The sequence below is a fragment of the Amblyomma americanum genome, chromosome 2 (genome assembly GCF_052857255.1).
Source record: "Amblyomma americanum isolate KBUSLIRL-KWMA chromosome 2, ASM5285725v1, whole genome shotgun sequence".
NCBI lineage: Eukaryota > Metazoa > Arthropoda > Arachnida > Ixodida > Ixodidae > Amblyomma > Amblyomma americanum.
The window spans coordinates 170,919,889-170,947,780 of NC_135498.1; the positions used below are offsets into that span (position 1 = coordinate 170,919,889).

General features: G+C 48.2%; 1 protein-coding gene across 3 annotated transcripts in view; it reads left to right on the plus strand.

Annotated features, from left to right (window-relative positions):
* Nucleotides 1-1,374: 1,374 nt before the first annotated feature.
* LOC144121992 (meso-2,3-butanediol dehydrogenase-like) overlaps nt 1,375-27,892 on the plus strand; it is a 72,103-nt gene continuing 45,585 nt past the window's right edge. Inside the window, exons 1-3 of one of the 3 annotated variants that reach the window (XM_077655482.1) lie at nt 1,375-1,549; nt 25,625-25,764; nt 26,389-26,481. In XM_077655482.1, coding sequence (XP_077511608.1) covers nt 1,513-1,549; nt 25,625-25,764; nt 26,389-26,481 — 270 coding nt within the window. In that variant the 5' untranslated portion in view covers nt 1,375-1,512. The remainder of the gene's footprint in view (nt 1,550-25,624; nt 25,765-26,388; nt 26,482-27,892) is intronic. The other 2 variants (XM_077655481.1, XM_077655480.1) reach the window with 2 other exon arrangements.

The window sequence follows — 27,892 nt, forward strand, 5'->3', positions numbered from 1 at the left end:
TCTTTGGTGAGTGGTGTGTGAAAGCCGCTTGCGCTTGAATATATCGTCAGTTTAGCTCTGGTGATAACAGAGCTACAAATGCATTTTCCTTCTCAGAAGAAACACTAAAGCAAATGAATGTTCTTTTTGTAGAGTGCAGAGTCCCTACAGCTCTCTTGAAATCGACAGAAAACGAGGGTGTCTGCCGTATTTCCGTTCGGTCAGTGATCTATACCTTCGTGGCGGAACCGGGCTCCGAGGTACGCAAATTATATCTACTTTTTTTTTTTCTGACGACTGCGTCGATACCAAAAGTGGGGCATTTGCAGCTACATTGTGACCCAATGAGAGACCGTATTCTGAGGAGAGCTGAGGAACTGTGTTGTTTCCTGGGCACTACGCGAGGGCGTCGCCGTTGAAACGGTCTTAATGAGGATCGTCACATCACATCACACACCCGTCGTGAAGCTCTTAAACACTAAATTAGAACTGCAGACGATGCAGCGGAGGTTCCTGTTGACAGGTGATGTCAACGTTTATTATGTACAGTTTGACTACTGCCCGACCTAGGTTTAGCGCTTATTGTAAAAAAATAATGATTCAACTTGAATGGCACAAGGGCCGTTTGCGAGATACGGTCATGACTATTGGGTTTGGTCAGCACAAAGAATTGATTGGGAGGCTTCTAGAAATCTAAAGCTAGCTGCTGCAAAACTGGCAAGCGGTGCATCTCGCCGCGACAGCGTGAGAGTTAAGATAAAATAAGTAAAAGATAGGCTCTGGAGTTCTTTTTTACCCTGGAAGCAATGTTCAGTGACCCATACACGCTGTGAAAATCATATGTTTTTAACAAGCTGTTAAAAAAACAACCGACCTTGAAGCATTGCACACGTTAAGAGCGCATAGGCGTTGGCTCGCTCTTTCCTACTGCGGCAAAAAATACCCCCACTTTAGGTCTTGTTAAAGGAGATAAAACGGCGTGGCTCATCTTTCCGTTAGGTTCTTTCACAGCAGTTAGTCTGCTGAGTCTGCGCACGACACACATGTTGACGCATTTCGTCCGTTAGAGGAGCAAGGGCGGCTGCTTAGGAGAGGAGAGGCATTACTCTGAACCCTTTAATCCGTTAAATGCACCTGGCTCCCCAAAACTAGCACGGCTGCCCGACAGGCTTCCAGTTCGCCGCCTGAACGAAAGGGGAAATTTTGACACGGTGTGAAGATCAAGCACACGTGGGGCGCTTTGGAGCGTGCAGCACCGATGCACACTTATGCAAAGCGCTGCAGAAACCCACAGCCCGCCTGGCCGTGATAGCGAGCAAAGCGTACGGTATCAGAGTGGCGATGTAAACGCATGCGCGCATGCCGGGAATATCATCAAAGCGAGATAAGGTAATGCACTGCAGCAAGTTTTAGCAGGGGGAGTCGGGTACGTTTTATGAGGAACCGCTGGCGTCGGCCGGCTGTGCTAGTCGCGCATTTCGCTGCGTGTCTTTGGGGGACCAAGGCGTACAAGGACTCAAGCGGGCTTGGGGCATGCCGGACCTAAAGGGAAAGGTCGCCTTGATCACAGGTAAGTGCTGCTTATAGGGACTCCAGCAGGAAACGGGTGAAGGGAGATAGCTTGGTTGGTTGGAGTACCCATCCACTCCCGAGATGAGGAGTTAGGTTTCCTCCACAGGCTTACAGCGGCATCGGGACAAAATATTTCACAATCGCGGCCATCCCAAAAGGAACCCACACGCCCACCGTCTCTCGGTTCTTGAAAGGAACACGCGCCTTCGCTTTCTTCGTGCGGAAGCTGCGGATACCAGAAAGCGTGTGGGCAGCTTACTGCAGTTGCCAATGGAACGTGCCGGCGGTTAACGTCTGATAAAATGTGGCAGACTAGAGCATGTACCAAGGTAGATTTTGTTACCGCTGCTTGCATTGAAGCCCATACGTTAAAAACGTCGTCTTATGGTGTGGTGCCAGAGAGGGTGAGGCGAACTAAGCTATGATGTCGCAACTAAAAAACGAAAAAAAAAACTGTAGCATCGTAAACACTTGTTTGTTTTGGGGTGTGTAAAAATATTATTAGAACGCCTCGATGTTCCTTGCGACACGCTGAAGTGTAAGCTGTTCGTCTTAATGTGGGAGAGGTGCATAATTAGGTCTATATACAGCTGCTTCTTTGGGATCTCTTTTCCGCACCCAAGTTTGCGAGAAATGCGTTGTTCAATATTTAGATGGATATAAATCATATGTATTCTTAAAATCACTGCACAATGGAATTTCATCGCAGCCTTTCATCACTGTGGACGCAAATTATTCTCATGTATTAATTCACTCCGTACAGGTAGCACAAAGTGCAATCATTCTGTCCTATACAGGTGCCAAGAATTTAACAGAATTCAGTACGTGGCACCTGCTTTTGTGCCAACTACACCAAGCGCTCTCCCGAAAGTCACATCTGACACCTCCCAGATAAACGTTAGACACTTTTTTGGCTTGTAGATGCAATCGGCATACCACAGCGAAGGTTACACCGTACCGCTGCAGTATGATGTCAGCGGAGTAGTTCCCGCTTGCACGGTTTACTACGGAGCACTCTTCGCCTCGAATCACAGCGTCTTCTCGAGAAGCTGCAGCGTCAGAATCGTACGACTGGCGTTTTGGCTGGTGTGACAGAAAAAAGCGCGCACACTTAGACGACGAGAACGCAGCGCGAGAGAAAAAATAAACCAAGCACTTAAGATAAACGCTGATAGAAGGCGGGAAGCCGCTCGCAACGAAGTCACGAGATGACAAGAAACGCCCAAGGTCGGTTTACATAAGTCGCGACGGCAGAGGTCGAATGCGGGCTAGAACCAAACACCAGAGACATCAGTAAATCTGAGGAAATGAAGGGCCAAAATAAAGTGTTCCGAAATACACAAATAAGAGAAAAGTAATTGGTTACATATCTATAATTTATAACCTGTTAAAGCACAATTTTAATTATTCGTTTTAGAAATTTTAATTGCGCGCATTTGTTTGGAAAATACATTGCATTTTTATAGAATAATATATACAAGTTCGCCTTCCCTCAGAGCAGCGGCCAGTGACTCTCTGTTATCGACTTTGACTATTCTGCGGCTTGCACGCCGATAGCTGGCCGCTGCCGCCAGCCATGGGCAGCCTATCTCGTCACCTCAAGAATTCAGTGCGTGCGGCTGCTCGCCTTTTATCAGCGTTTACTTCAAGTGCTTGGTTTCTTTTTGTCCTCGTGCTACATTGTCGTCGTCTAAGTGTGCGCGCTTGTTTTTTTGCCTTAGCGGCCACAGTTGCAGTCGTGCGAGTTTGGCGCTGCTGCCTTCGGAAAGACGCGTTGTTTCGAGAGGAAGAGTGCACAGAACCCACAAAACTTGTGCTCCTTAGGAAAGTGTCAAAGTGAGAACAGCTCTGCTATTATCACATTGCAACGGTACGGTGTTACAGAGGCTTTGGTACCTTTGTATGCCGTTCCCACTGAGTGCCTAGGCCAGCCAGAAATATCTGTCCTCAACGTGTTCCTCCACGTGCCCTAATTTCACCGGGAAGCGCCGCGCAGTAGGCACACAAGAGGCAACTAGCTCGTTCTCTGCTCGTGTGAATTTTAACTTGTCGCGCGTGTTCGTTCATCCGCGTGTTCCGGTCCAAATATATTTTATGTAATGCCTTGCACTTTAAAAATAATGAATGCTTCGACGTTGATTTGGAACTTCTTGCAGTTTGACCATTCTAAATCGTGTGTGTTAATTGACTTTGGTTAAAGATATGCACTGCTGTGTGTCTACGTTAGTCGGCACACTCCTGGCACAACCCATTGCTCGCCAACTCCGGTGCTTCAGAACGGCTCCCGAACGAGGATGTGTAACTGTACCTCTCGGGCATAAAGACAGCGATGAGTTCGAAGCCCCGTGGGCCGTTTTCGGTTATAGAATATCTGATACGGGTCCCATTTGAACCCAACATATTTTTGGAAATGTGGCGGAGAACTTGAAGGTCGCTTAACTTCCGCCACCGGCTGGCCCGGTATTGCACTGCCTCCGGGATCGGCCTGGGACATTATAGCGCGCGTCTTTTCTATCCTATCTTTCTATCCTATCTTTAAACTCTCCTACTTTCTGCACATGGTAGCGATTGTGGCTCAGCATGAGCCAGTGGGCAGGCCTGTGCACTTTCCTCTTCATTTTTTCTGAAAACAACAACAACATATGGACTAGCAGTTGGGCCTATTGGTAGGTTTACAGCTTGAACTTGTGGTTGTTTTTTCTTCTGCACTCTGATTACTTATCTGTAATACAATGACCTTATAATGCCCTCCCGCATACGAGGCGGATGTTTAACCCCTTGGCCACCGCAATATATATATATATATATATATATATATATATATATATATATATATATATATATATATATATATATATATATATATATATATATATATATATATTTTCTGCTGCTTTATAAGTAATTTTCTTTAAGCGATTTACTAATCTAAGTAATATCCCGCTGATAAACACAACACATTTAAAAAAATAATAATGTTCCCCTTATGCACCTTGGTTTCGGTGACTGTAGGCCCGCTTCATAAGTTTGTCAAACGGGCCCCTCATTTAATTTACCTTGTCTGCTAAGAACTTAACGAGGTTCTCGGTTCTGGCAGTCTTGATGCCACAGGTTGCTTAAGAGGGCTCTCGTACAGTTTCCGCCCTCGCCGTTAGATGACGTTCCACGTCACGCTCGAGGTATTACAGGACGTGCTACGTCCGCCGCTATGGTCGAGGGGGCGCTGGTGAACACTATCAAGGTTCGTGTACACCAAATAAAACAAATACCCATGAGAGCAGCAGATTGGACGGCCGTCGCTGTAGCCCAGTTGGTAAGAGCACCGGACGCGATATTCGGAGGTCGTGGGTTCGGATCCCACCGGCGGCATGGTTGTTATTTCTGCTGCTTTACAAGTAATTTTCTTTAAGCGATTTATTAACCTAAGTAATATTATCCCACTGATAAACACAACACACTAAAAATATAATAATGTTCCCCTATGCACATTGGTTTCGGTGACTGTTGGCTCCCTTCATAAGTTTGTCAAACGGGCCCCTCATTTAATTTACCTTGTCTGCTATATATATATATATATATATATATATATATATATATATATATATATATATATATATATATATATATATATATATATATATATGAAGGGAGCCAACAGTCACCGAAACCAAGGTGCATAGGGGAACGTTAATTTTTTTTTTTATTATTATTTTTAATGTGTTATGCTTATCAGTGGGATAATATTACTTAGATTAATAAATCGCTTAAAGAAAATTACTTATAAAGCAGCAGAAAAAACAACCATGCCGCCGGTGGGATCCGAACCCACGACCTCCGAATATCGCGTCCGGTGCTCTTACCAACTGAGCTACGGCGACGGCTGTCCAATCTGCTGCTCTCGTGGGTATTTATGTTTACTGGGTGTAAGCGAGCCTTGAGAGTGTTCACCAGCGCCACCCTCGACCATAGCGGCGGACGTAGCACGTCCTGTAATACCGCGAGCGTGACGTAGAACGTCATATAACGGTGAGGGCGGCAACTGTGTGAGAGCCCTCTTATGCTACCTATGGCATCAAGACTGCCAGAACCGAGGCCCTCGTTAAGCTATTAGCAGACAAGTTAAAGGAAATGAGGGGCCCGTTTGACAAATTTATGAAGGGAGCCGACAGTCACCGAAACCAAGGTGCATAGAAGAACGTTAATTTTTTTTATTTTTTTATTAATATTTTTAATGTGTTATGCTTATCAGTGGGATAATATTACTTAGATTAATAAATCGCTTAAAGAAAATTACTTATAAAGCAGCAGAAAAAACAACCATGCCGCCGGTGGGATCCGAACCCACGACCTCCGAATATCGCGTCCGGTGCTCTTACCAACTGAGCTACGGCGACGGCTGTCCAATCTGCTGCTCTCGTGGGTATTTATGTTTACTGGGTGTAAGCGAGCCTTGAGAGTGTTCACCAGCGCCACCCTCGACCATAGCGGCGGACGTAGCACGTCCTGTAATACCGTGTAAGGCTCGCTTACACCCAGTAAACATAAATACCCACGAGAGCAGCAGATTGGGCAGCCGTCGCCGTAGCTCAGTTGGTAAGAGCACCGGACGCGATATTCGGAGGTCGTGGGTTCGGATCCCACCGGCGGCATGGTTGTTTTTTTTGCTGCTTTATAAGTAATTTTCATTAAGCGATTTATTAATCTAAGTAATATTATCCCACTGATAAGCATAACACATTAAAAATAATAATAAAAAAAAAAATAAAAAAAAATTAACGTTCCCCTATGCACCTTGGTTTCGGTGACTGTTGGCTCCCTTCATAAATTTGTCAAACGGGCCCCTCATTTCCTTTAACTTGTCTGCTAATATATATATATATATATATATATATATATATATATATATATATATATATATATATATATATATATATATATATATAAACCGCTGCGGTGGCCAAGCGGTTAAACATCCGCCTCGTATGCGGGAGGGCATTATAAGGTCATTGTATTACAGTTAAGTAATCAGAGTGCAGAAGAAAAAACAACCACAAAATCAAGCTATAAACCGAATATATATATTTAAGGTGAAGTGGGCACTTCTACAAAGACACTTTTATTTATCAACGTTTCGACCGCGGTGCGGTCTTCTTCAGGACTGTAGTGGTCTCGCGTCAGATGGACGTTTTAAGTTTGCGAGCTCAAGAGGAGGGAGAAAGGAGTGTAACACGCAAATAGCAACAACAGTTAAAAAAACTAAAAAAAAATAAAAAGTAAAAAGGGGGGTGCGGGGAGCAGACAGGGACAATATTGGGGGAGAAAGCAAAAAAATAGAAATAAAAGAAAAAAAGGGGGAAAACTAGTATAGTAAGGAAGGGTGGGGTACAAAAGGAGATGGCGAAACGAGAGAAAGGGAGAGGAAGACGGTGCGGGGGACATGGGCAGAACGGCAACCACAGGCGTACGAAAGCAAAACGTGCAAACAAAACACACAAACAAAATGCACAAATACAAAGGGCGCCGCTGCAGATGCGTGGCCAAAGAAGAGCCGCTGCGCAAATGACACTGGCAGTGACGAACAGGCCAAACCAGGCGCCTTTTGGGGGTCTCACTAATTTCCGGTGAGCCGAGGGCTCAAACGTTAAGGAAGGAGTGGGCTACGTTAACGAGCACATGTGTAAGAACTTACTCATGGGGTCTGGGTTTCACTGAACGGTGCACCCCTCTCCGTGGGTGGGTCGTTGAACCGACCTCGCCGGGAATACTTGTTTGTAGGGGAGGAGGGCTGGGCTAGCTGTGTGCAAAGATTTCAAATTGTCGGAAAATGTAAGGAAAGAACGTCAAAAGCTTATCAATACTGCACGAGGCAGGATAGTGTAAGTAAGGAGGGGTATGATTGCCTGGGATATACACTACGAGTTATAAAAGGTATATCTGAGTTAGCCAATTAACGAGAAGTGTAGTATTATTTTTTTTGGAGGTCGTGAATAAAAGAAAGGGTACCAGGCTTTTCGTTAAGACCTTCTTGAATAGTATTAAACTTGTGGATAAAATAGGATGCACGTTGTTCACGTTCTCGCCTGTTTTTGAAGCCCCCTTGAATAATTGTTACTTTTAGTTTGTCAATGGGTGTCCTTCTGCGTTTACACGCTTGGATAGGGGAAGGTTTTGGAGAGACTTGGCGTGTGCGCGGTGATTGTTAAATCGAATGCGGAATGCAGTGTTTGTCTGTCCTCTGTATTGCTGGTTACACACAGTGCATTCAAGAAGGTAAATAATTTTCGTGAGTCGCAGTCAAAGTTACCGTTGATTGAATGCTGGAAAACTGACCTCGTACTAGTTGCGGAACACGTAGTCTGCATGTGCTTGCAAACTTTGCAGCGACCTTTACCACAGGGCTGGCATCCATATTTTGGGGTTTTGTGTTCCTTGGAGGGGACTAGATGGTTCTGAATGTTTTTGGCACGCCTGTAAATCACGCGGGGTGCGCATGTAAATATTTTCGATAGTCGTTGACTTTGCTGGAGAATGTTAAAGTGCTTATTAAGAATTCTGTTTATGTTCGGTGCGTTACTGTTAAATGTGAGGATAAGGTTTGTAGTGTAATCATTTCGGTTATCTATTCGGTGCCCCTGGAGTATTTGACTACGGTTAAGATTTGAGGCTCTGCTTATGGCGTCATCAATAAGGGAGCGTGGATAGCGCTGTGTTAAGAGCACGTTGCGCATGTGTTCGGAGTTTTCATGAAAGTCTAGGTCGTTAGAGCAGATTCTTCGAAAACGATGGGCCTGCGAATAAGGGATGCTGGTTTTGCAGTGACGGGGATGGGCGCTTTGAAAATGTAGATATTTTTGTGAGTCGGTTGGTTTTCTATAAACGGTTGTACGAACTGACCCCTTGTCCACCAGAATGTCAACATCACGAAAATTGATTTGACTGGCTGAGTAGGTGTGCGTAAACTTTATATTTGGGTGCACGGAGTTGAAACTGTCAATGAAATGGATAAGTTGTTGTTGTTGTTCTGTGCTTGTCCATATTATAAAAATATCATCCAAATAGCGCTTGTAAAAGTACAGCTGAATTGGACAAGAAGAAAGAAATTTTGACTCTATATGATGCATGAAGATATTGGCATAATTTGGGGCCATTATTGTTCCCATAGCGGTGCCACTTACTTGCAGATAATAATGAAGATCAAATTCGAAGCTATTATATTCTAACACAATTTTGGCCAGTGTTCCTAACACGTTTGGGCTTGGAGATTCATGAGGTCTCTGCTGTTCATAAGATTCTAAAAGGGCTGCAATGCCGTCGGCATGGGGAATGTTTGTGTATAAGGATGTTACATCCATGGTCACAAGAAAGGCTCCTTCTGGTAATGTTATATTGTCTATCTGGCGGAGAAAGTGGTTTGTATCTTTGATGTAGGATGGATGTGTGGCTGGAATGTGGCTAATTAGAGTGTCAATGTACTTTGATATTGGTTCTGTGAGAGTGCCGATTCCTGAAATTATTGGCCGTCCAGGAATACCGGCTTTATGTAATTTAGGGAGCATATAGAAACGCCCAGGAGAAGGATGGGTAGCCGTGAGTGCCTTGCATAGTTTCGGGGAGATTTCATTGTGTTTTGTGAGGTCGAGGAGAATGTCAGATATAGCTTTTGAGTGCTCTTCGGTGGGGTCACCATGCAGTTGTTTATAAAAATGGTTGTCAGAAAGCTGTCGGATGCCTTCTGCTATATAGTTGTCCCTGTTCAAGATAACAATGCCTCCGCCCTTATCAGCTGGCTTTATGACGATGTCGGTACGGTTGCTGAGCGCCTCGAGAGCAGTACGTTCTCTTTTAGGAAGATTATCTGGTCCTAACCTGCGGTTCTTAAAATTTTGAATGTCATTTTGAACTGCCTTAATATAGATATCCAAGTGTTTTTCCCGCCCGATGTTGGGAGTCCAATTTTGGTTTGCTGGGTGGAAGTCCGAGTTTGGGGGGGGGGGGGGGGGGGTTTCGGGCTTATCAAAGAAGTATTCTGTCAGGCGAAGTTTTCTGGTGAAGTCGTCAAGATCTTTCAGGAGTTGGAATTCATTGTATTTGCCTGTGCGGGGCAAAAAGTCAGCCCTCTAGATAGGACGGCTCGCTCATACTCTGTGAGCGGTGTTAGAGATAGATTGGTGATGTTGTCTACACTGTGATGGCCCTGTTTTGAGAGTGTTCGCCCTTGGCTGACCTTTGACTGAGCGATATCGGGGTTGGGAGAATTTGATCCAACCGCACATAGTACTTCTTTCATCCATTCGTCATGACGATATATATATATATATATATATATATATATATATATATATATATATATATATATATATATATATATATATATATATATATATATATATATATATATATATATTGTAACGTGCTTCCACAGAACCTCGACGGAAGAAGCAGAAGATGAAGGACTGACCCGCGGAGAAAGAGGAAGAAAAAGAGAGAACTGAAGGACGCTGCTAGGCTTCCTGCTTCCATCCTGCTTCGACCGGTCCCCTCTTTGAATAAACCCCCGTGCGTGCAAAGCACGTAACAGGTTGGTGAGAGGTGCCGGGTATCGACCACGGAGCATTCCATCTACCGAAGGAGCCGTAGACTCGCAGGCTTCCCACCACTGCCATCGGACATGCCTGGAGACGACAATGCTGAGCAACCCGGGCTATCCACAGCGAACAACTGGCCACATTATCGAGAGCCCCGCACATTTTTTGGAAAACCTGAAGAGGACGTTGACGAGTGGCTGAAACACTACGAGCGGGTGAGCAAATACAATCGATGGAACGCTGCTACTAAACTGGCTAACGTTGTGTTTTTCCTTGCCGCCACTGCCCTTGACTGGTTCGACAATCATGAGGATACACTGAGTTCATGGGCTACCTTTACGACCGAGATAAAGAAAAATTTTGGGGATGAATCGGCAAAGAAGAAGCGTGCGGAACAGACATTGCTTCACCGCGCGCAAGTACCCGGAGAAACTTGCACGGCATACATCGAAGCCATCTTAAAGTTATGCAAGCTAGTTAACTCCAGAATGCTTGAAGAAGACAAAGTCGGCCACCTTCTAAAAGGAATTGCGGAAGATGTTTACAATTTCCTGATTAGCAAAGAGAGCCTGAGCACCACCGCTGACGTTATAGAACATTGCAGAACATTTGAAGCTCTTAAGCTGCGTCGAATCACCCCTAAATTCGGAAGATTGGCCAATGTCACCTCTATAGCCAGTGTTGAAGCCAGTTCTCCAAATTCTATGGCTGATATGATTCGAGAGATTGTGCGCGAGGAATTGTCCAGATCCCGGGATACCTTCTGCCACACACAATATCTGCGGCACAGTTCTGCACCGGAGGAAGATGTTGCCGCCCTGTCGACTCCGTGGGCTCCACCCAACGGCACTTTGCCCATGGACGATCGGAACATTGCCCAACGTTATCGCCACCAGCCGACAGAAAGGAGGCCCACCTACCCAGAAGACGTGGTTCGTCAGCAGCGAGATCCTGGCTTCAGCCAACGTCGCGACTTTGTTCGCCAGGACTCTTATGGCGGTCGCTGGCGCCCTCAACCTTTGTGCTACCGGTGTGGCATTGCAGGGCATATCGCTAGATATTGCCGCCGTCGTTTCCCAACTTCTCAAGACTGCCAACCCCCGGCGAATACTTACGGGCAACTGCACACCGCGCAGCAGAGACCCCCAACGTCCGCTTGGGACCCGTACCGTCCGAGCAATTTGCGGAGTTCATCACCCGCATCTGACCGCAGTGTGACGCCGCCACCTCAGCGCCAACGGCGGTCACCTTCTCCTCGACGTCGTGCATCCCCTCCGCCTCCGGGAAACTAGGAGGCGCGGCCGATGGAGGTGAGGCCGCCGGCGAGTCGATGACGTCCAATCTACCTCTGCCCGTGTTTATGTTGAAGAACAAACTGGAAGTGTTTATTGATGGTGTGAAAACAATGGCTCTTGTGGACACTGGTGCTACCGTATCCGTTATGAGTTTGAGGTTTAAGAATCGTTTAGGTAGGAAAGTGATGTTTAGTGGTGACCGTGCAGCGTTATTCCGTGGTGTCGGTGGTGAACCTTTGGTTCCACTTGGTGTGTGTGCTTCGGATGTTGTTATTGGTGGTCTAACGTTTAGAACAGAATTCGCAGTGCTACCACGGTCAACGCATGATGTGATTCTTGGGATTGATTTTCTGCAAGAGTGTGGTGCAACTTTAGGCTGTCGTACGGGAGAAGTTGCTTTGAATTCTTCGTTACTTTCAGCTCTTGTGGATAACTCGACACCGGATTTTGGAGCATTTGCGGTGGAAGAAGATACTATTGTACCAGCTTTCTCTGCAGCATTCGTGCGGGTTTCCTCTATTCACAATCAGTGCGAATCTTTTGAAGCTGTGGTAGAGCCTACGACACTCGCCTGCTCTAAGAAGAGTATCGTCGTGCCTCGTTGCGTCGTTCCCGTGGTGAGAGGCCGTACCGAGCTGTGGACAGTGAACCACTCTGAAGAGCCAGCTGTGTTGCCCCGGGGCCTCAAACTCGCCCGTTTCGAGGAAGGTGTGTCAGGTTTCGTCGCGGCGTTAACCAACTCTGTCAGTGAGCAGCACGTGAAGAGAGATATGGAGACCCAAGTTAAGGCTATGATTAATCGCTCTTTCCCCAACCGAGCGTCGCACTCTAGTGGAACTCCTTCTGAAACACGTGTTCGTGTTCGACTTTGCCAAAGACGATTCAACACCACCGCCTACCAGTCGTATTCATCACACGATCAACACCGGCTCCGCACCTCCTATACGCCAGAAGCCCTATCGAGTCTCAGCCACTGAACGTAAGTTAATAGATGCCCAAGTTCAAGAGATGCTAAAGCGAGGCATAATTCGAGAATCCTCCAGTCCTTGGGCGGCTCCAGTTATCCTTGTTAAGAAAAAAGATGGCACATGGAGGTTCTGTGTTGACTACCGTCGCTTAAATACGGCCACGAAGAAGGACGTCTACCCGCTTCCACGTATAGATGACGCAATTGATTGTCTGCACTCCGCTTCATACTTTTCTTCTATTGATTTGAGATCCGGCTACTGGCAAATCCCCGTGCACGCTGCAGATAAGGAAAAAAACGGCATTCATTACACCAGACGGACTTTACGAGTTCAACGTTATGCCTTTCGGATTATGTAATGCACCTGCAACATTCGAGCGGTTCATGGATACAATCCTGCGTGGCCTCAAGTGGCAAATTTGTTTATGTTATCTGGACGACGTTGTAATTTTTGGCAAAACGTTTAGTGAGCACAACCGCCGTCTGGATATTGTGCTTGATTGCATGGAACGAGCTGGCCTTATCCTCAATTCCAAGAAATGTCATTTTGGGAACCGTGAAACAATTGTTCTTGGTCATTTAGTTGATAAAGAAGGTGTTCGACCAGATCCAAAGAAAATTGAAGCTGTCAAAAGTTTTACGGTGCCTCAATCAGTGAAAGAGCTGCAGAGTTTTTTAGGGCTCTGCTCGTACTTTCGACGCTTTATAGCTAGGTTTGCGGACATCGCTTACCCACTCACGTGTTTGCTGCATAAAGATGCACCGTTAAATTGGACCAGCGAATGTGACGCAGCTTTCCGGCATCTGAAATTTCTTTTGACCTCGGGCCCCATCCTACGCCACTTCTGCCCATCTGCACCAATTGAAGTGCACACTGATGCAAGTGGTATCGGTATCGGCGCTGTACTTGTACAACGCCATGGTCACGATCAGCACGTGGTAGCATATGCCAGCCGTTCGTTGAGTAAGAGCGAAAGAAATTACACGGTTACTGAGCAAGAATGTCTCGCCGTTGTTTTCGCTGTACAGCGCTTCCGCTCCTATCTGTACGGGAATGCTTTCACCGTCGTGACCGACCACCACTCGCTTTGCTGGTTAGTGAGTCTTCGTGACCCCTGTGGCCGGCTTGCTCGATGGGCTTTGCGCCTACAAGAATTTAATTTCACTGTTGTGCATAAAAGCGGCCGTAAACACTCAGATGCCGATTGTCTTTCCCGTTTGCCGCTTCTAACGACTGAGGACGACGCAGACAACTTTGATGAATACTTGTCGTCACTTTCACAAGCCTTCCCCGATCTTCAAGTTTTTCGAACTGAGCAACGCAAGGACCAAACATTAACCTCTTTGTTTGATGCCGCTCAAGATTCTGTAAAGAATACTTTTTGCATTCGCGACGGTTTGCTTTATAAGAAGAATTTCGCTTCTGGAGGAGCACGCATGCTTCTTGTCGTACCCGAAAGCCTACGCATCACAGTTCTTGAAATGATGCACGACGACGCCACGTCTGGGCACTTGGGAGTGACACGCACACTCCACCGCACACAACAACGATTTTACTGGCCTAACATGCGTTCAACCATCCAGCACTATGTAGCCAGCTGTGTGCAATGCCAGCGCTTTAAGCTGCCGACTTCAAGTCCACCGGGCAAATTGCGGCCAATCACACCTCCAACAGCCCCGTTTGAGCAAGTTGGCATTGACCTCCTTGGACCTTTCCCACGATCCTCTAAAGGAAATCGATGGATTCTTGTGTGCGTAGACCACTTAACCCGCTATTGTGAGACAGCCGCGATACCAGTTGCTACTGCGTCTGAAGTATCTAACTTCTTACTTCGATTCGTCATTCTTCGGCACGGCCCTCCTGCAGTTCTCATTAGCGACCGTGGACGTCAATTTACAGCGGACGTTGTTGAAGAACTTCTCCGCCTCAGCAGCTGCAGTTTTCGCCACTCCACGCCATATCATCCCCAAACGAACGGTGTGGTAGAACGCACTAATCGTACGCTCACCACCATGCTTGCCATGTACGTCGCTGCAGATCATAAGGACTGGGATGGCGTACTCCCGTTCATCACTCATGCGTACAACACCGCGCAACATGAGACAACTGGCTACAGCCCCTTTTACCTGCTCTATGCTCGCTCGCCTCGCTGCGGCCTTGACACCATGCTACCATTTTTCATCCACGATGAACCTTCTCTTGCGACCACACTCTGCAGAGCTGAAGAAGCTCGCCAGCTTGCCCGCGTTCGAATTTTATCTTCGCAAGAGCGTTCCAAGAACCGCTACGACGTCCAACACCAAGAAGTTTCTTATGTTCCTGGTGACATTGTGTGGTTGTGGACCCCTCTACGCAAGCGTGGTCTGTGTCAGAAACTGCTATCCCACTACACTGGACCATTTGTTGTGTTGGAGTGCATAAGTGACGTTAATTACGTTATAGCACGACTAACTGCTAGTGGTCGACGGTCACGCCAATCTCAGGTGGTGCATGTAGCCCGCCTCAAGCGATTCCATCCCAGACGGTCTGTTTAACTCGCCCGACGGGCATCGTCTGCGAGGAGGGAAATGTAACGTGCTTCCACAGAACCTCGACGGAAGAAGCAGAAGATGAAGGACTGACCCGCGGAGAAAGAGGAAGAAAAAGAGAGAACTGAAGGACGCTGCTAGGCTTCCTGCTTCCATCCTGCTTCGACCGGTCCCCTCTTTGAATAAACCCCCGTGCGTGCAAAGCACGTAACAATATATATATATATATATATATATATATATATATATATATATATATATATATATATATATATATATATAAACCGCAGTGGTGGCTGTTTATTTTATTCTGTTTATTTGTTTACTCTTTATGGTCGGGGCACGCGAGTGCACGCGTCTTTAACTTTTGTGTGTAGGGCGATCCCGCCACCGTCTGCTCCTGCCCACCTTACACGCCGCCGCTCTGTTGCCTTGATGGGTAGCCATTATCCCCTCCCGCTCCGTGTTTTCCTTTTTTTTTGTTTCCCTCGTCCGGGGTCGGCTCCCCGCGGCTTCGGGGTGGGCGGCGGGGTACAACACGTTTTTCTTTTTTATTTGTTCCCCCTTTTTTCCCTTTCTATCTGTATCTTTTCTAGTGTTCTTTGCCTCCGTTTGTTTCTTTTGTTCATGTGTCGTACATGTGTGCCAGTGCCAACTCCTTAAGAAGAGGAAGAAGACCCCTGTAACCTCAGTCTTGAGAAAGGACAGGCTCTGTCCGAAACGTCGACTCAAAAAATCTATGGCTAAATGAAGCGTTTTCAACTTTGAATATATATATATATATATATATATATATATATATATATATATATATATATATATATGATGAGTACCGAGCATCACGGCGTCGGAGGTTATAGTGTTGGGCATCTCGGCGTTGTTGGTCGAGAATCCTCACCCTGGCCAGCTGACGAGCCTCTTCAGCGAGGTGCATGAAGGTGTGAAGATCCGCATTCGGGTCGATGTCGTCCACATGTGGTAACATGGCGTCTAGCATCGTGGTCACGTCGCGGCCGTAAACGAGATGGAATTGTGGCATATTTGTCGTTTCCTGAACGGCCGTATTGTATGCAAAGGTGACGTATGGGAGCACTTCGTCCCAAGTTTTGTGCTGAACGTCGACATACATGGAGAGCATGTCACCTAGCGTTTTGTTTAAGCGTTCCGTTAAACCGTTCGTCTGAGGGTGGTAGGATGTCGTCCTTCGGTGGTCTGTATGACTGTGGAGTAAAATCTGCTGTAGGAGGTCAGCCATGAAAGCTGTACCCCTGTCGGTGATTAGGGTCTTCGGGGCACCGTGACGCAAAACAATCTGATGGATGAAAAATTTTGCTACGTCAAGGGCTGTGGCACTTGGCAGGGCTGATGTTTCTGCGTATCGGGTCAGATAGTCAGTTGCCACAATGACCCACTTGTTTCCCGCATGAGAAAGAGGGAATAGGCCCAGCATGTCCATCCCGATCTGCTGGAAAGGCCGCGATGGTGGTGCTATAGGCTTCAAGAAGCCAGCTGGTTTTGTTGAGGGCACTTTGCGTCGCTGACAGCCTCGGCACGTTCTGACGTAGTGTGCAACGTCCGACTGAAGGCGGGGCCAGTAATACTTCTCTTTTATTCTTGCAAGCGTGCGGGCTACACCCAAATGTCCAGAAGTTGGTTCATCGTGTGAAGCTTGAAGGATTTCGTCCCTTAGGCTTGTCGGTATAACAATAAGGTATTGCTGATTGTTTGCGGCGAAATTTTTCTTTACGAGGACACCATGGCGAACGCAGAGAGACGCTACCGAGCGCTTGAAAGCCTTCGGGACAGTCGGGCGGGTCCCGTTAAGAAACTCAATGAGGTCCTGAAGTTCAGGGTCGGCGTATTGTTTGTCAGCAAGGCTCGTTGCACTGATCGCATTTAAGGTGATGTCGTCGTCGTAGTTTCCGTCCTCCGTTGGGGATTCGACGGGGGCACGCGAGAGGCAATCGGCATCCGAGTGTTTCCGGCCTGACTTGTACGCCACTGTCATGTCGTATTCTTGGAGGCGCAGACTCCATCTGACAAGGCGGGTTGATGGATCTTTGAGGGTCGCAAGTCAACACAAGGCATGATGGTCCGTAACTACAGTAAAACGTTTTCCATAAAGGTAGGGTCGAAATTTCGATGTCGCCCACACGATCGCTAGACACTCTTTCTCAGTTGCTGAGTAGTTAGCTTCAGCGCGAGACAAAGAGCGGCTGGCGTAAGCGATCACTCGCTCTCGACTGCTGTGGATTTGAACCTGAACGGCACCCAGGCCTACGTTGCTTGCGTCAGTATGAAGCTCCGTATCTGCGTTTTCGTCGAAGTGAGCCAGAACTGGAGGTCCTTGCAGGTGGCGTTGAAGAGTTTCAAATGCTTGTGCCTGAGGGGCATCCCACGTGAAAGCCGTGTCTGTCCTTGTTAAACGCGTCAGGGGCTCGGCGATTTGAGCGAAATCTTTCACAAAGCGACGGTAGTAGGCACATGATCCTAGAAAGCGGCGGACTTCCTTTTGGTCCTGCGGTGGAGGGAAATTGTCAATAGCTTTGGTTTTGTCCGGGTCCGGCCGAACTCCCTCACAACTGACACCGTGACCCAAGAACTTTAGCTCAGTGTAAGCAAAGTGGCATTTCTCATTTTTAACGTTAGCCCAGAAGGCTTTATGGCTTGCAGCACAACTTCAAGGCGCCGAAGGTGCTCCTCGAACGTTGGGGCGAACACAACAACGTCATCAAGGTAGACGAGGCATGTCTGCCACTCCAGGTCTGCCAGAACTGCGTCCATCAGCCGTTGGAACATCGCGGGTGCAGAGCACAAACCAAATGGCATTGCCTTAAACTCATAGAGCCCGTCCAGAGTAATAAATGCGTTTTTTTCTCGGTCCCGTTCATCAACCTCGATTTGCCAATATCCTGATTTGAGGTCCATGGATGAGAAATATTTTGCATAGCAGAGGCGATCGAGAGAATCGTCGATTCGAGGAAGGGGATAAACATCTTTTTAGTTACTTTGTTTAGGCGACGGTAGTCCACATAAAACCGCAGTGTACCATCTTTTTTCTTCACGAGGACGACAGGTGCCGCCCAGGGACTACGAGAGGGCTGAATGACGTCGTCTCGAAGCATCTCCTTAACTTGACGGCTGATTGCGGCGCGTTCCGTGGAAGACACGCGGTAAGGTGACTGTCTGAGAGGCTGCACGGCGTCATCTGTAATTTTCCGATGCTTGGCCAAGTGTGTTCTGCCGACGCGGGAAGAAGTCGAGAAGGTATCGCCGTAGCGCTGGAGGAGATTTTCTACTTGGCCTCTCTGCTGCGGCGAAAGTGCGGGGTTAATGTCGTACTGGAAGTCGGGAACACCGGTGTGAACTTCTGTTGACGACACCATGGCAAGACTGGGCGCTCGTCGAATGTCGGCGATACCATGAACGTGGGCCACAGTAGTCCCAAGGCTAAGATGTTGGTGCTCACTGCCAAAATTCGTAAGCAGGACTTCGGTTTCTCCGTTTTCGAGGTAAACGACCTCTCTGACGACAGCAAGGCAGCGGTCGAAAAGCATAATTGGTTTGCCTTCGACGACACCTTCAAACTTTTGCAGCGTCTTCGCGCCGACAGAGACCGCAACGCTCGAACGGGGTGAATGGTGACGTCATCAAGGATGGAAAGAGCCGCGGGACGTACGAAAGCACTGTGGATTGCGTTCTCGGTGGAGAACGTCACTGACTTCGACTGAAGTCAATGACCGCGCCATTTTCTGTCAAAAAATCTATTCCGAGGATTACGTCCCGGGAACACTGGTCGAGTACGACGAAGGTGGCCAGGTACGTGTCCTCTTCGATGGTTAATCGTGATGTGCACATGCCAGCTGGGGTGATGAAATGATCCCCGGCAGTACGAAGCTGTGAGCCCGTCCAAGTTGTGGTCACCTTTTTCAGAGTCGCGGCAAATGGTCCACTGATTACCGAGTAGTCCGCGCCGGTGTCCACAAGTGCGGTGACGTCGGTACCGTCGATTTAAACGTTCAGATCAGCAGTTGTATTCGTAGGTGTACGGGAACGTCGCGGAGTCCGCTCACGGCTTCGGTGCGGCACCAGGCGGTTTCGTTGCGGCGAAGAATTGATGTGGCGAGGCGTGTTATCGGTCTGGTGATCGTCGGTGCGTCGTATAAGCGGTCGATCATGTTTGTGCAGCAGTGGAGGATCTTGGACATGTCGCAGGTGAGCAACCTTGCACCAAAGGTTGCCGCTTCTAGTTTTCCCGACGGGGGCTAGGAGACCTTCCACGCGAAATGCCGGCGGAAAAACATCGCGGAGACGAGAAACGACGTGGACACGGCGACCGGGCATAGCAGTGTGGTGCTTCGGGTGTCGCGGCCAGGTAATCGCTTATTTCTGGAGGCCATTGACCACGTTGCGGTCGGGGCGCATCGACACAATATCCCTGCAGACCCATACGTCGGTAACGACAGTTGCGGTAGACGTGACCGGGCCCGCCGCAGTGATAGCACAGCGGGCGATAATCGGCGGTACGCCAGACGTCGCTCTTCCGAGGGAGAACCTGAGAAGGGTGAGGTGGGTGTGGTTGGCGGTGAATGTGGCCAGGTGTATCCGGGCAACTTGGAGGCGGCGGTGGACGGCGAACGGATGCGGCGTATGTCATCATCTGGGGTGTTGTGTTCGGGTGAAGAGGGGCTGGCGGCGTGAGCGCCTGTTGGACCTCTTCACGAATAATGTCCGAAATGGAAGAAACTTGCGGCGACTCCGGGGCTGGAAAGAGTTATTGAAGCTCTTCGCGTACGACTGTCCGGATGATTTCCCGAAGGACGTCGTGGCTAGAAGCATCGACACCGCTGGTAGACATCAGCGACGGCGGACGCTCGAACTGTCTGGATCTCATGTCGAGCATCTTTTCCGTCGTAGTGGCTTCGGAAACAAATTCGGCGACCGTTTTGGGCGGGCTTCGAGCTAACCCAGCGAAGATCTGCTCCTTGATGCCCCTCATAAGAAAACGCTGCTTCTTTTCTTCGGACATGTTGGGATCAGCCCAGCGGAAGAGCTTCGCCATGTCTTCGGAGTAAACGAGGACGGTCTCGTTTGGTAGTTGGACGCGTGTCTGGAGGAGCAGCTCGGAACGTTCTTTCCTGAGGACGGTTGTAAAAGCCTGCCAAAACTGAGTCTTGAAGGAGCCCCATGTTGTTATTGTGGCTTCTCGGTTCTCAAACCAAATACGAGCTGCACCCTCCAGTGAAAAAAACACGTGCTGCAGCTTCGAGTCGTCAGCCCACCTGTTGTATTGGGCTATGCGCTCGAACTTCTCGAGCCAGTCCTCCGGGTCCTCACCTGGGAAACCTTGAAAGGTGGGTGGTTCGCGTGGCTGCTGCAGCACGACAGACGGCAAAGGGATGACATCCGGCATGCTGACGGGGGTGTTGGTGGGCACTGATGGTCGCGCTGAGGTCAGTTCCCTGGCGGTCGGACGAGACTGCAGAGGCCCGAACTCTGGATGCAGTCCTTGCAGCCGCCGGCTACCTTGATTGGTGTGCGTAATTTTGACTCTCAAGGTGGCAAGCGGGCTGGAGTCCCGGCTTCTTGGAGGGGTCCTGAGCATGGGGTGCATACCCAGCACCTCCACCAAAAATGTCACGCGTGAATGCGGTGATCACTGAACACAAGAACGCAGGATCCGACGAACGTCTGCACCACAGATCAAGATCGCTGACACCTCCGCTTCCTCTTCTTCGATACGGCGCGTGCTTCAGGTCAGCGTTAAGCGAAAATGCGGAATGCACTGTGTCAATATATATATATGTATATGTATATATATGTATATATAGACTGCGGTTACAGGGGTCTTCTTCCCCTTCTTAAGGAGTTGGCACTGGCACACATGTACGACACATGAACAAAAGAAAAAAACTGAGGCAAAGGATACTAGAAAAGATACAGATAGAAAGAGAAAAAAGGGGAACAAAAAAAAGAAAAACGCGTTGTTCCCTCCACCCACCCCGCAGCCGCGGGGAGCCGACCCCGGACGAGGGGAAAAAAAGGGAGAGAAAACACGGAGCGGGAGGGGATAATGGCTACCAATCAAGGCAACAGAGCGAATGAAGGCAACAAAGCAGAATGAAGCGTTTTCAAAGTTGAAAACGCTTCATTTAGCCATAGATTTATTTTGAGTCGACGTTTCGAACAGAGCCTGTCCTTTCTCAAGACTGCGGTTACAGGGGTCTTCTTCCTCTTCTTAAGGAGTTGGCACTGGCACACATGTACGACACATAAACAAAAGAAACAAACGAAGAAAGGCAAAGGATACTAGAAAAGATACAGATAGAAAGAGAAAAAAGGGGAACAAAAAAAAAAAGAAAAACGCGCTGTCCCCCCTCCGCGCACCCCTCAGCCGCGGGGAGCCGATCCCGGACGAGGGGAAAAAAAAGGGGGGGAAACACGGAGCGGGAGGGGATAATGGCTACTCATCAAGGCAACAGAGCGGCGGCGTGTAAGGTGCACAGGAGCAGACGGTGGCGGGATCGCCCTACACACAAAAGTTAAAGACGCGTGCACTCGCGTGCCCCGACCATAAAGAATAAAAAATAAACAGAATACAATGCAGACAGGGCCGGAGCTTCCGTCATCTGGAACCACTTCGGCAACCAGAGCCAAGGTCGAATCAGCGGCCCCGTGAGCTTAACTAGACACACGTGCACTGTACATGAAAACACCCAGACACACAACAGTAAAACATCCGAGCTCATGCCAATGTCGTGTGGCGGCTAAATGACAATGGCGGGAGCATTTAAGCGAGTAAGGTGTACAGAAACAGACGGTGGCGGAATTGTCCAACTTACAAAAATTAGGGATGCGTACTCGCGTGCCCTGGCCAGAAAAAGTAAACAAATAAACAGAATAAAATGCAGACAGGACAGGAGACTTCCGTCATCTGGAACCATTTCGGCAGCCCGAGTCAAGGTAGAATCAGCGGCGCCGTGAGCTTAACTACACACACGTGCACTGTGCCTGAAAACACCCACAAAAGGAAAAAAAGTGGAAAAACCTCCGAGTTCGGGCAAGTGTCGTGTGGTAGGTAACTGTGAATGGCGTGAGCACTTAGGCAAGGGTTCTTCAATTGCACCCCGTCGGCAAGGTAATCGAACTGGGAAGATAGGGGCGGGATGGGGTGGGGAATGAAGAAATTTGTGAGCTTGAAAAAGATGTCGCCGGCAAGAAACGACCGAGGTTTGTCAAGCTGTCAGCAACGGCCCTGCAAGGGGCGGATAGAGGACAATACACCTGGACTTTCATTAATGCCGTGAGGAATTGTTTCAAATTTGTAAATGAAGTACGACTCTCGTTGTTCTCTTTCCGGGTGTTGTGGAACCCACCCTGTAGGACTCTTAACTTAATTGCATCAAATGGGTGGTTTCGCTCATTAATGTGTTTTTTACAATGGAAGGTTGGGTAGGGATAAGATATGCGCGCGGTGGTTATTAAAGCGAATTCGTAGAGGGTTGACGGTCTGTCCGATGTACTGCATACTGCATACACTGCATTCTAGGAGGTATATTACGTTGCAGGAATCACAATCAAAGTTGCCATCAATTTCCCATTTGAAGCCTGAAGCTGTGCTTACTGAACAGCTTGATGTTTGTATGTGTTTGCAGACCTGGCATCTAATTTTTCCACTGGGCCGGCACCCCAAAACCGGCTGGTTATTTGTTTTTGAGTGTACTAGAATATTTTTAATGATTTTTGGTCGTCTCTAGACCACGTGAGGGGGAGCAGTGAAAAATTTTGGTGAGGCGCTCGCTTTGTTCGAGAATGTTGAAATGTTTATATATATATATATATATATATATATATATATATATATATATATATATATATATATATATATATATATATATATATATATATATATATATATATATACCACAGTGGTGGCGGTGGCATACATAATGAAGGGAGCCAACAGCCACCGAAACGAACCAAATTGCATAGGATAATGTTTCTATTGTTTTATTTTGCGGTGTTGATCAATGGAGAATACTTCTGTGATTAATCTTTGGGTTAAAACAATTCGTTATAAAGCAGAAGGAAACCAAGCCGCCGGTGGGATCCGATCCGCGTACTCATTAATTTCGCATCCAGTGCCCTCCAATTGAGCTGCGGCGACGGCTGTCAAATCTTCTGCTTTCGGGGGTATTTATCTTTGCGTGCAAGCGAAACTTGAGAGTGTTCACTAGCATTACCCTCGTCCATAGCGGTGGACGTAGTACATCCTATATTACCACGAGTGTGATGTGGGACGTCGTCTAACGGCGAGGGCGGAAACTGTGCGAGAACCCTCTTATACTACCTATGGCATCAAGACTGCCAGAACCGAGACCCTCGTTAAGCTATTAGCAGACAAGGAAAAGGATATGAGGGGCTCGTTTGACAAACCTGTGACTGGAACTAACAGACACCGAAACCAAGGTGCATAGGAAAATTTTTTTTTAAATTTTTTTAAATGTGTTGTGCTGATCAGTGGGTTAATAATACTTAGATAAATATATCGCTTAAAGAAAATTACTTATACAGCAGCAGAAAAAAAACAAGCATGCCGCCGGTGGGATCCGACCCCACGACCTCCGAATATCGCGTCCGGTGCTCTACCAACTGAGCTACGGCGACGGCTGTCCAATCTGCTGTTCTCGTGGGTATTAATGATTATTGGGTGTAAGCGAACCTTGAGGGGGTTCACCAGCGCCACCCTCGTCCACAGCGCCGGACGTAGCACGTCCTGTCTTACTGCGAGTGTGACGTTGAACGTCATCTAACGGTGAGGGCGGCAACTGTGCGAGAGCCCTCTTATGCTACCTATGCCATTAAGACTGCCAGAACCGAGACCCTCGTTAAGCTATTAGCAGACAAACTGAAGGAAATGACGGGTTCCTTTTGACAAACTTATGAAGGGAGCCAACAATCACTGAAACCAAGGTGCATAGGGGAATGTTTAATTTTTTTAAATGTGTAGTGCTGATCAGTTGAATAATAATACTTCGATTAAGATATCGATTAAAGAAAATTACTAGAAAAAACAACCTCGCCGCCGGTGGGATCCGAACCCACGACCTCCGAATATCGCGTCCGGTGCTCTACCAACTGAGCTACAGCAACGGCTGTCCAATCTGCTGCTTTCGTGGGGATTTATGTTTTGCGTGTAAGCGAACCTTGAGAGTGTTCACCAGCGCCACCCTCGTCCAGGTGGACGTAGTACGTCCTGTATTACCGCGACTGGGATGTGGGGCGTCATCGCACGGTGAGGGCGGAAGCTGTGCAAGCAATCCCTATGCTACCTGTGCCTCCAAGTCTGCCAGAACAGAGACCCTCGTTAAGCTATTCAGCATACAAGTGAAAGGAAATGAGGATATAGTTTGACATACATATGGAGGAAGCCAACACCCACCGAAAGCAAGTTGCATATCATTTGGAGGTCGTGGGTTCGGGTCCTACCGGCGGCATGGTTGTTTTTTCTTCTGCTTGATAATTAATTTAAGCGACAAAATAATGTTCGACGATTGTTTTCCTGTTTGGGGAGGGCCGCAACGAGTGCCGTTTCTTCGTTTCGTAATGTTTTCTCGAGAGGCATTTCAAGCTGCATTCTGCCGTCTTGTTACAACCGCGCGTTCAACCTGATTTCGGCGTAGTGAGACACAGACATGAGATATGCGAATATGGTGGTCACGCGACGGCTTTCTGCTTGTACTACTGTGATGAACCAGTTTCTTAAAATGGCCCTAGGTCCACACTGGGCATGAGGAGATTGATGCACAGACTCCAAAATGATTTTGAAGTGATTTAATTATAGCATCTGGCTCGATGCCGCTTACGGGACAGAAGCTGGGCTCGTCGTCGCCGGGGCTGAGTCAGCGTGGTGTGGCACGGGCTCGATGAATGGCTGGTTGTCTGCAGCGGCCGGGCTGGGAGTTCCTCGTGGCTGTGCTGCCCTCGTTCTCGGCTGGTCGTTGGATGAGCTGCCAGGCGTGGAGGCGCGTTGGCGAAGGTCGAACGTTAGCGACGGCTAGACCCCGGGCTCAGGTCAATGCGCAGCCCCAGTCTTCTGCCTCGCTCCGTCTCCGGCCCTCTCGTCCACTCGCCCCGATCGCTCTCCCCCTTCCTCCCGTCGGCTTCCGCTTTTAAAGCCTTGGCATCTTTCTTCAGCCGTGGCCTCGCCTTTGTCCACTCCCCCGTGGCTCTCGAGGGGTGCATAATGACGGGGACACTCAAGCGTCGTTCGACAGGGCCGTCGACGGTTACCATATATGGTCATGTTTCTCCGCCACAACCAAATATGGTCATGTCTCTCCGCTGCGACCCGACGCCAGGACGGCGCGGCCAACCGTCTCCAGGAAAAGTCACTGACCGGCTCGCCGTAGCACCGGTGCATGTGCACGAATCGTCACACTACTACGAAGAGAAGCGCGCGTTTGTCCAAAACGTTTGCCTACAGAGCTCAGCGTTATAAAAATATTTAGAAAAACAACGCTGTGGTCCCGTGGTTGTGTGCATTAGTGTTAAGGGAACAATCCGCGGTGAACCGGACGGACAGTGCTAAGCCCCAGAACTCGTTATACCGGTTCCATCATAAAGCACACATTACAAGTGGTTACTGGGCACTCCCTGTATCGCTGTCTGAAGAAAGCTGTTCGCTTCCGTGTCAGGTGCCTCGTTGGGCATCGGCAAAGGCACGGCGGTGCACTTCGCCTCTCTGGGCTGCTGGCTCTCGCTGACGGCCAGGAACAAGGAGGCTCTGGAGGAAGTGGCCACGGCTTGCGTCGAGCAGGGGCTGCCTCGAGACAAGGTATTCGGCACAATTCCTGGTTTCTTCTTTTTTACCGTCCAGAGGAAGGAAAAACTTCCTGTTTATTTTTAAGAAATGACAGCGAGACCACGTCGACATTGGGGCAGGTTCAGTAAGAGGCGATATGAAAGGGAGTACGTGGGCGCGTAGACGCCGCAGTTCCCGATGTGCCGAAGAGTATCGGCGGCAAATGCGCATGTCCCGTAAGCATGGCAGGCTGCTCTTTCCGCGCCTGCGCCTGGTGCGCGGAGGCCACGCGCTCCTCTGTTCCCTCTCACAATGCTTCAACCTGTAGGTTTAAGTAGATTAAGTGCACTTGCACCAATGCGAAGCTGAAGCATACTTACCAGACTCTACTTACTTGTGCTTGTCGCGTCCCCCGTAGCTGTAAGCAGGGCAGAACTATAGTATCAACGTGCTTCAAGTGGTGCAGTCGCAAGCACGGGCCATGCACAGCCAATCGCGGATAATGAGATAGCACAAGTGAGGGCATGTGCTGGAGCTTCCGGATGTTCCGCTAAATTGAGGTATGCTTCGCATAGCCTCAAGGCATCGTGACGGCAAGATTAAGGCCGAGAGATGCGACCCCCCTCTTTTGTTTCGGCCATCTTTTTTCATATCCAGGTGCTTGTCGTACCCGGTGACGTATCGGTTGAAGAAGACGTCGCAGCAGTGGTGGACAAGACTGTGGCGCACTTTGGAAAAATCGACGTCCTTGTGAGTTTATCGTTCTGTTTCTCTACTGCTATAATTTTGTCCTCTACCACCAGGAAAGTGAAGGACAGATAAAATTGAAAAGGAAATGCCTGAAATAACTTTCTTGCGTAAAAACAGTTTTATTACCACTTGGTTTCTCAGACCGACATTTCGCACGCACGAGCCGAAGTGTTAACCCCTTTGCAAAGGGCATGTATACCAGGGAAATTTTTAACAGTATTACATCAGTGGAAAAGAAGGCTGAAAACGGCGTGAGCTTGACACCCATTTGCGTGTCTTCCCCGATTTGGCGCCTAGAATTGTCACAGGCCGATACTACTGTGTGCACGACACTCGAGTGATGCTGCTAACCCTGACACGCCGACACACAATGGAGAGAGTGAGAGAGAACAATTTCACTCTCAATTCAAACGCTCAGTACATGTTGCACTTGGTTGACTCGGTCGAGCTGTTTTTCCATTTGCTCTGAAGACAACCAGGTTCTTCAGGAAGGGGTTTAAGAGAAAGGATATAAGGCAGTGAACCGCTTGAAAGGAAATGATAACGGACGATACTTCAGAAGGGACTGCAAGTGCTGGAAGTGAATCCGGATGGAAGTTTATCGTGTGGGAACGGCCTTTACAAATTTTGGATGATTGACACCTTTGGAGTGGCCGTGTAGGAACAAGTTTTTCACGGGTAAAAGTGCGCAGCCCATTCGATTTGAATCGTGGCCCTCTTCATGGAGCATCGAGAAGTACCAATTAGTATGAATAGCTTTTTGTAGGAGCAACACTAAGCAAATACAGAGCAGTGCTTAAGAGGACGGGGGCGGGGAGGGGGGAGAGGTCATGGCTCTTCACCTAACCTGCGTAAACACGGTGCACGTTTGGTCTTTCACGAACAGCCGGGTGCATGAAAAAAAAAGACACAGGAAAGACATCCCAACGTTAGCTCCATATTTACACAAAGTTGTAAAAATCTTGAATTTTTGCATTTGCAAGCATCCCCAGCGTTTTGCCATGACGTGTACTCGTTCCCCTTGATGCGAACACATCGTAGGAATTTTTTTCATATTTCTTGTTTTGTAGCCTGCTTCAGTGACTCAATTAGCACTTGTAACTTGCACGCATGCACTCTTGAGTACCCTTTACTACAAATGATTTTTATGGTAATAAATCGTATAATTTTCCTGCTTCTGATAATAGTGGCTCGTATCGAGCCCTTTAATTTCCCGGATACAGGTTCGCTCCTGACCGAAGACGTAGCAGCTAAGATGTTATCGTGAAAGCCTTGTCTGTACACCAAGTATTGGTTTTTGATACAGAATGTCAGACTTGTTTTCATGCAATGTTGTTTTGTTCACGTAAGAGTGCTTTGAAAACTGTATCGAACAAGGTAACGAGGCTGCTTGACCTCAATTATTCAAGTA